At 45.1% G+C, this 9,392-nt stretch overlaps 2 protein-coding genes across 2 annotated transcripts; one reads left to right on the top strand and one right to left on the bottom strand.

The window, feature by feature from the left end:
- Positions 1-691: 691 nt before the first annotated feature.
- Positions 692-2,878, bottom strand: CSUI_002435 (uncharacterized protein; the record flags this gene model as incomplete). The annotated part of the gene is made up of 2 exons (XM_068062636.1): positions 1,258-2,878; positions 692-792 (listed from the first exon to the last, which is right to left on the bottom strand). Coding segments are annotated over exons 1-2 (456 nt in total), but the record flags the coding sequence as incomplete, so codon positions are not given.
- A 1,925-nt stretch (positions 2,879-4,803) lies between these two features.
- Positions 4,804-7,042, top strand: CSUI_002436 (uncharacterized protein; the record flags this gene model as incomplete). The annotated part of the gene is made up of 1 exon (XM_068062637.1): positions 4,804-7,042. Exon 1 carries the CDS (start codon positions 4,811-4,813, stop codon positions 7,040-7,042), a length of 2,232 nt encoding a protein of 743 aa, XP_067925388.1. The 5' UTR covers positions 4,804-4,810.
- Positions 7,043-9,392: the final 2,350 nt, after the last annotated feature.

Raw genomic sequence — 9,392 nt, forward strand, 5'->3', positions numbered from 1 at the left:
GAGAGAGAGAGAGAAAGGAAAGACAAGAAACGGATGAAGGTGGATCGATATGATAGACGTACAGGAAGGACCCATGTAATCTCTATCAGTATCTCTTTTTCATTGTGGGACAACGATAGACAGATTGAAGATACATAGACAGGACAAAAGTAGACAGAATAAGGATAGATAGATGAGTAGATAGATAGATATGGTGGAGAGAGAGCGAGAGAGACACATACACCTACAGAGATCTACATACATTTGTATATACAAGTACACGTGTGTAGGAGGGTCAATAGAGCCTTCTGAACCAATTTGGTAGACGCTAGAATGGACTAGCAGAATCTCTCATGTCCTTTCATATGTCTTGTCCTGAGACATGCAGATGTACGTGTACAGAATAGAGATGTACATATAACACATAGCTACACATGGGATAGATATACAGATAGATAGATACATATACATGTAGACATGAGAAACGGAGAAGCTAGGAATCGAAAAGAAAGACGGAGCACCCATAGAAGGGCAAAGCAAACCACGAGGAAGCCTCTGAAAGACAAATCTCTCACGAAGCAAACGTAAGAAACAAGAGAAAGAAGGGAAGGAGAGGGAATCTCCTTCTATTGCATCTTTAGGAGGAGGAGAGCAAGAGAAAGAAGAAAGAGAATAAGAAGAGAAGAGAAGAGAGAGCGAAGAGAAAACTTACACAGAAGCGAAACCATCCAGCTGTGAAGACCGGCATATGAAATTTCTCGAAGTGCATGAGAATCGCCATCAGCCCCATAATAAAGGGAGTCCACGCATCCACTACACACATACACAAACATAGAGAACTACCACCCATGCATGCAAACTAATCAACACATACCCATACACACATATATATATATAGAGAGAGAGAGAGAGAGACAGCGAGAGAGAGAGAGAGAAGGCATATAGAGACATGTACATACACAATGAAATGAATCTAAAGTTCACACACACTGTATGTATGTCTATGTATGTATTTAAATATATAGATAGATACAGATATATGACTCTGGTTACTTTCTGATCGATGAACTGGGAAGCTAGAGAGGTCCAACTACTCTGACCTCTATGAATGCATGCCACGATGCATATAGATAGATAGATTAAAGATAGATAGATAGATAAAGATCAACAGATAGCTTGGAGACGTATAGATTAAAGGTCAAAGATATGCGTGTATCTCTCTCTCTCTCTTTCTCTCTCTCTGTGTGTTTTTTCGTCGGTATGGCAAAGACATCTTACCGAAGACGTCAGGATTAAAGGAGAAGAGCGTATTTCTCCAGGAAGAGAGATTGATATCTTCGAAGAAATCTGCGTCCCCAACAGGGAGTGAAGCAGAGACTTTTTTGTCGTAGACATGAATGGCCCATAAAACGAGAGTTAGCATTCCCGTTATGAGACCCAGCCATTTTACGAGAGTACAGAAGCCCTTGACACATCGAGTTTTCTTATCATCATCCTCGCCAAATTCACCTCTCTCCGAGATATCTGGAGGTGCGACTGTGGCTTGGTCTTCTTCTTCTTGCTCGTCATCCTCGTCTCCCGCTGTCTTGGACTTACTTTTCTTCATCTTCGACGTAGGGGTAGTGAGCTTCATGATGGTAGCTCAGAGAGAAAGAGAGAGAGATCGATAAACAGAAGGATAGCGAAATAGATAGAATTAGAGATATAGACAAAGAACGATTGACTAAGTAGATATAGATAGATAGACAGGCTGAAGATAGATAGATAGACAGGTAGATAGATAGATCAATCGATAGATAGATAGATAGAGAGGTCAGACATAGTTGGGAAACGGAAGTGAAATGGATGAACGTATTGGGAGACAGTGATTTAACTGAAAGAGAAGCCTGTTCTTTCTTGTTATGTTAGGAAGAAGAGGAAGAGGAGACGATGAAAAAGAAGAAGGTGAACAGGTGATCTCTCGATGTTGTTGCTGTTGAATCGAGATGCAGCATCGTCCTAGGGGAAAATGAAGATAGCTGCTGCGAAAGGGTGGTGTACGAGAGGACGATGGTGATAAAGATGGCGATGAAGAATATCCGGACATAAGTTGTTGATCTTTCTCTAGTCCAGAAAAGAAGAAGGACAACACGGTTGGATGGATGTACAGAAAAAAAAGATTTCGACAGAAGAAAAGAGCAAAGGAACAACGGATAAGTACGCACTGCGACTTGCCTTTTCAAAAGAAGGCTGAAAGAAAAGTCAAGAAGAAAGAATTGCAAGAAGGTTCTTTTCTTACATTAGCCCGGAGCGTATCTAAACTTGACTATTCGTTACCGGAGAAGAGAAACGATCTCTTCAAAAAACCAACCAGGTCATCATTCTTCAAAAATAGAATCTTAAACAAGAGAAATCTATAAGAAAAAAAGACGGAGAGAACGGGAAGTGTATGTTCGGATGAAGGTGACTCTCTCATTCCAAGGAAAGAAAGAGACATGCCGGCCACGATGCCCTCTCTACGTCCGTACGGACTCGACACGGGCAGGCAAACGGACTGCTGGGGCTATCGCTGCATGTAGGTAGGGTTAAGAAGCTCATATATGAATGCCGTTAAAACGAGGTGAACGGAGAGCTGCAAAGCGAGGCTGGCGGGTGTGGTAGTTGTTTTTATGATGGAAACACGAGCAAAGACAATGAGAGACTGTGGATTTCCAGACAGTCCGAGCGACATGCGAAGACGAAGGAAGGAACGGTGCTCGTGTGTCTCCTTCTCTACGGAAGAAGAAGGGGAGGGACGGGTGTCTCCTCCTTCTCTACGGAAGAAGAAGGGGAGGGACGGGTGTGTCTCCTCTGTGAAAGGCTAAATGGTACTTCGGTCCTCGTATGTGACAGGGATCTTTCTTCTGTGCCTTTTTGAGCGACTTTACTTTTAGGGTAGTATTCTTTGATACGACAGTCACTCAGCCGTTCTCCGCCAAGCTGGACACGAGGAAACAAACTCGGTGGTTGTTCCACCACGCGGACAGAGCCTACAGAACTCCTGCGGATGGCTCTCAGCATGAGGGAACCGATTCTGTTAAAGAAACAGAAAGGCTTTACGAGCAGACAAACAAGTCGAAGCCTGTTGACTGCTAAGGTTGACGCGCGCGTGTGTTCTAAGGGTGGCCTCCACTAGGCCAAACTTGCTTTTGCGGTCGGTAAGGACAGTGAAATAAAGAACACCCTGGAATCTTCTCAAATGATTTACCCGTTACAATGCACTGATGTCTGCTTCAAGCTAGAACAACAGACAAACACAGGTGGATGACAGATGACAGAGTTCTTTCTGATTGAACGTATCTGTAGAGAGGACGAGGTATCAGAGATAGATGTGACCCTGATCAAGGAGGTACTTTTCCCCTTCAAGTTCCCGCTCCTACAAGTTTTGATACTCTTCACCGACTCCGAAAAAGCGACGCGGCTGTGTGTTGTGCGGACTTGTCAGACAGAACGAATGACAGATTCCCAACAGCACGAAACTTGGGCAGTTTTAAGTATTCCATATCGTGATGTACAGCAGCATCTTAGGAATTAGGCTGATACTCAGGCGCGCAGTGACGCGGCAACAGCGTATGTTTGATATGTGAATGTGTGCACTGCTTTTCAATGAGAGGTTCGGGTCTGAACGATGGACTGGCATGTTTCTTTGAAGCCTGGACTGATAGAAAAAGGACTGGACCACGAGCTTTGTGCTTCTAGTAAAGATTGTGGCAGACAGCCGGTCCCAATCACTTATCGCCTCTGTTTCTCTCCTGATACCTTCCTAGGAAAAGATCTAGAGAACCGCATCACCCTCTTCACCGACGGTGACACACGGAAAAACGATAAACTCTCTCGAGTAAAAAAGAACCGACCTGTCAACGGAATCGAATGCCTGGTGCAGAGTAAGAGTGTTCAAGGCGAGCCTTTCGGCGGCGGATTTCTTTACTGTCTGCCGCGTCACACCGATGTGTTATGCGATGGCACAAGATGACAGTCAGTGTCAAGAAATCAAATAAGATCGGCCGACACAGAAACTCACCGCCGCCGTGTAGGCAGGGGGAGGGAGTGAGGTACATCCAGAGCGAGACACGTATCAAAACACCCGGGTAATACATCTAGGCTTGTGTGTGTCCCACAGTAGCGTGTGTGTCCACTAGTTTGATGCAGGTTCGTTCAAACAGAAGAAACAGAGAAACATGGTTGTGTTCCGGGGCTTCCTCCGAGGCTGGCAAGGCGGTGGGATTTGTAAAGTATCTCACAATCCTAAAAGGTCAGCTGTTTCAAATTGAAACGAATGCTTGCTCCGATGAGGAATAAAGCTCTCCTGTCGGTCCGGAGAGTCCAATCAACCGCCGGTGAAAATGGTCCTCAAACGACTGAACAACCGACAATGCACGATCTTGTGATTTGAGATGGCGTTTTCCGGCCCGAGGCAAGCACGGGCATTTTATCGTGTTTATCGTTTTTCCCGTGTTTTGTTTGTTAAGTGGCTTCGCAAGCAATACACTCTGTTGTCACCTTTGTTTCAAACAATAGCAAAGCTCGTGAACTGACTCTTCTGATTACGACATTCGAACGTTCTACCCCACGTCTTTCTGTCTCAGGGCACTTCCCCTTACTCGTAGGAAAGAAACACGGCTCTGCCGGCCATTCATCGTGGAATAGTCATTGTTGTCTCCCTTCAAGAAGCACAACAGCTCACTGTGAAAGATTCTCTCCCTTCGGCCTATCGGCTTTTTCTCTCAGTCGTCGCGGTCTCAAGGACAGCATCGACGCTTCCCGTTCATCTCTGTTTCTCTGTTTCCGTCGAGTCTGACTTCGCAGAAGTACAATGAAAGTTTCTCCACAGGCGTCTCCTGGTTTTCTACCTCCTCTAGAGTGTCGTTCTCGTCCTCAAGAAAAACCATGCCAGCAGGGCAATTTTCAAAGAAGTGATGAAGAAGGCACCGATGATGGCAGATCAAAAGCAAGCACTCTTGACTGCGGAAGTACAAGAAGTGAAGGAGAGGAGATGTCGGAAGTCGGGGTTAGGGAGAAGGGAACCTCCAAGCGGAAGATACTTCGCATACTTCTATTTGCTGTCTTGATGAGTCTGCCCGCGATAACTTCGGCCTTCACCATTGTAGTGTTTTCAAATCTGCTGTTCATCAGTGAGGCTCAATTCTTGCAACTGAGCCCTCCGCTGTACACGAATTCTCTCCGGCTGCTTTCCTCAACGGCAGATGGTCAGGACAGTAAACTGACAGCTAGCATCAATGGACTTCAGCTGTCTCTACGAGGATACAATCCTCTATTCTTCCCTTTGGGTCTTCAAGCCGAAAAGATAGAAGTGTTCTTCCGTGCATCTCAGGGAGCACTCGATATCGTGCAAAGGAAACTCAGGAAGACGATAGATCAGGGGTTCGACTCTGAAGAAGCGATTCCCGAGGAAAAGAATCATCTGCCCAAGCAAGGCATAAAGAAGACCCAGGCTTCAGTTCCACAACAGGCACACCAGCAGAAGAAGTCGGAAGGAGACGAAGTCCAACCAGATACGAGGGGAAAAGAAAGCTTTGGACGAAGCTTCAAAGCTACAGTCGCTTTTGACACAGAAATCTTAGATAAGCGAATCTCAGATAAGCAAAGAGAAATACTTCTTCCTTCAGAGGTAGAACGGATGAAACAGAGAAGACGACGCTTGTCCTCACATCCAGAAGGTTCCTTTCCGATTCCCGGAGTCCATTCTTTCTCAAGCAATAAGGGGAGCAACAAACCATCTTCAGCTTCAAGGTTCACCGACCCATACGAACAAGATGCACAAAGATCGAAAAACCATGTATTATCAGGAGCTGAAATTGATACGGGTAATGCACTGTTCAAGAAAGAACTCAGTGAAGACAATCATTCAGAAGAGGAGGAAGACGATGAAGAGGAAGACTTTCTTTATGACGTAGGAGATGGAATACCCGATGAATTATGGCAACAACCCTCGTATATCCCGGGTAGGCAGTTACATCCTCTGCAAGTGAATGCGATCACAGCGGAAAGAGAACCTCGTGAAGCTCTTGTTCGATACTATGAACATTCTCGAAGTGCCAGTTCAAATCAAGTACAAAGAGGAGAACCAGGATGGAACAGGAGTCAGCGTGGAGACCATGCTGGAGTCGTGAATGAAATTCCTCGTGCGAAAAAGATTGACTCGGGAGAGAAGGATCATGAAGAAGAGCTAAGCTTGGATCTCAACACAGACCCTATTCTTGTACAAGACTTACTAGATTCATTGATTCCTTTAAGAAGTAATACGGAGCATGTCTTACCTGATGCAATTCTATCTAAAAGTCCAAGAGTAGATGAAATGATTTCGAAGGAACAAAGAAAGAAATTCTTTCCTAATGGTTTCAATACCACGCCGCCTTCCTCTTCAATCAACAATTTGCTACCTTCAAATTTCTTTACTGATACACCCGAGATCTCAACCTCTTCGTCGTTTTCTGGCTCGGATAACCGTCCTGTTTCTTTCTCTCCTCTTCAGATTCAGAATCCTTCTCTCATCTCTTTCTCGAGTTACATCCAAGCATGGAATGCTTCTAACCCCATCAACCAAGATGTCTCGACACACGAGCAGAGAAATCAGCAAACGCCAAAGACACAAGCGACGGAAGATCTCACTGTACCTCTTCCACAATGGAGAAAGCTATTCAATGTTGATCACGTGAAGCCTCCTCAGAGCTTTCCGCCTGATAAGAAGCATGCGTTCGACAATGACGTTGAAAGAAAGAAAACATCTCATTCTTCCACAGAATTCAAGGTTCATCCTCGCCAGCATCTGGATGAGCCTCTCCACATCTCAGCAGTAGAGTCATGGCTGCTGAGGAAGGGAGAAGACATACAAGACACGCCAGCGCTAGAATTGATTGTAACGTGTCTGCATGAGGGTTTTCTTCAGCTTGAAGTACAGATCAGTGAACCTTGTCTTCAAATAGCTGGCGGGACGATCTTTTCAAGAAAAGTGAGGCCTATAAGATCTCAGAGTGTCCTTGTTCCTTGTGAATATCTTGAGAGTCCAGAGATTGGGAGGCGTTGAAGAAAACAGAAAGAAAGAAGTCGGAGAAAAAAAAGAGGATTTAACGGACGTATGGAATCTGTTTAACAGTTTCGTCTGAGTTTTGCATGTGAGAAGAACAACATCAAAGACGCTTTATTCATCCTGAGGACGTAAGGTTTATGATGACCTTCGCGTTGTTCTGCATATACTTGGTTCTTAAGTTTAGTTTTCGGCATTCTATAGAAGGAAGGCTGCAACGTACCGGCGTCTCACGCTTCACTAGTCCTGTCAGGCTCGAAGGTACGGCATGCTGAACGGCTAGTCGGCCTTTTCACTATGTCCGCTTGATACTGTAGCAATATTGAGGTCGAGGGTCTTCTTGAGTACTATCTAAGATGCTAATATCACATCTGCCAACGTGATCGTCTCATCAAATTCAAGGATCTGAGCTTCCCTGCAGACCTACGATAGCACTAGTAACACGTAGTCGTTGATGTACTCGCGAGGAACACAAGTAAGAGATGGTCCGTGAGCTAGAGTCTGTGCACTGCGGTCAGTACTCCTTGGAGCCCGGGTGCTACTGTAGCCCAATAGAGTGGGAAAAACTACGTGGTAGACTAGCTGAAAATAGTCCATGGTGCTGCTAAAAGCCAACCCCCTCACTGGGGAGGAAAAATAAGAGATCCGACACTCCCGATTAGGCGGCCGGCTGGAGAAGTAGAGGAACAGAGAGTTTAGCTCTTTCCTCTTCCTAGCGTACCAACTTCCTGCTAGTGACAAAAAGGATCCGTTCACCCTGTAGGCCGCTGCGTTGCTGGGCAGTAGCAGAATAGATGGGGAGAGAGATCGCGGTTGTTTCCGATGGTGAATGTTGATTAATGTGGATGTCTTGGACTCGTTGAACTTCGTGAAGGAAGCAACACTCTTGATTAGACCGCATGTATATACACAATGCACACGCGTGCATATGTGCTACTATACCCATATATCTACGTACACATGGATATTCCCGTCTTATATGCATCTAGATACGAAATATCTATACAGGTGAGCAGGTGCGCCCTGGGACGGTCAAAAAGAGAGAAAAGTGAAAAACAACAGGGAGATGAGGAAGAAAAAACAAAAGAAAGGAGAGACGTAAAGCCTGACAGAGAGGTAAGGGCATAGACACCTGGAGAGAAATAACGATAAGTAGAATAGACATAAGGAAAAAACAGATAAAGATAGACAAACAGAATCTATCTATCTATTGGTCCTCTATTTTTCTTTAACTCGTGCATCTATCTGTTGTACAGCTACATACCTATCTGTTGTAATAAGAATTCGAGAACTGTGTCTTCCTATCTATCTAGCTCTCTCTCCGCTCTTTTTTTTTTTCGTTGTTCGCATCCACAGCCGATCAAAAGAAGACGAGGATTTCTGAGGTCGGAGAAGACAGAGAAAGGAAGAAATCAACAAGCGTTGTGGTTCATAGATTAAAGATATGAGAGTATACTGCTCTTTGTTCGAAAACTATGTGGCGGTGGAGAGAAAAGAAAACTAGAATTGAAATGTAGAGTTCTGAGGCTTTCTTCCCCCTCACTCTCCTCTTCTCTTTGTCCGGAGAGACAACTCTGCTTAACATATGGAGTATGAACTAGAAGAAGGAAGCGAAACAAACAACGTCAACGGCGCGACGCAGGAGGATGAAAGAAAGGAGAGGGAGTGATCTTTATTCTTCTGATCAGCCAGTATACGGAAAACGGAAGAAAACCCTCGACGGTGAGACTAGAGCTTGCTTGGAGAAACGAAGATGACGAGAAGGCTAAAGAAAAGAGCGAGGGAAACCTGAAAGGAGAACAGAAATAAGACAAAGACGAGACCTAACGAAAAGAAGAAGAACCAAGCAGTATTCATCGAATGAGACAGAGAAAAATGAAGCGAAGGCATGAGGGAACACGAAGGGCGAGACGAGGTGTGTTCTAAGAAGAGATAAGAGAAGACGAAGGGGAAGAGGAGGTGGCTGCTAAGAGGGAGGGAAAAGAACAAGAGGGAGGAACTCTCTCTGTTGATGAACTAACGCTGTCATCCGAATGATAGGGAAGGCCGGCCCAGGCAGACTGGGGAAGAAGAGAGAAAAGACGAGAGAAAAAAGAAGGGACTTTCCCGTTGATTCTCTTTGATTCTTCCTCGGTCTGATACACTCTCTGATTTTCTTTCCGATTTGCTGTGATCCTCTCTGTTTTTCTCTGATCCTTTCTCTGATTCTCTCTGATCCTCTCTCCGGTTCTGTCTATCCGCCCTTCGATTGTCTCTGGCCCTCTGGCTCTCTCTCTGGTTCTGGCTGATCATCTCTATCTGTGTCTCCGACCCCCTCTCTCTTCTATTGTTTCTGCCTGATGTCCCTCTC

The sequence above is a fragment of the Cystoisospora suis genome (assembly GCF_002600585.1).
Source record: "Cystoisospora suis strain Wien I chromosome Unknown contig_1030, whole genome shotgun sequence".
NCBI lineage: Eukaryota > Apicomplexa > Conoidasida > Eucoccidiorida > Sarcocystidae > Cystoisospora > Cystoisospora suis.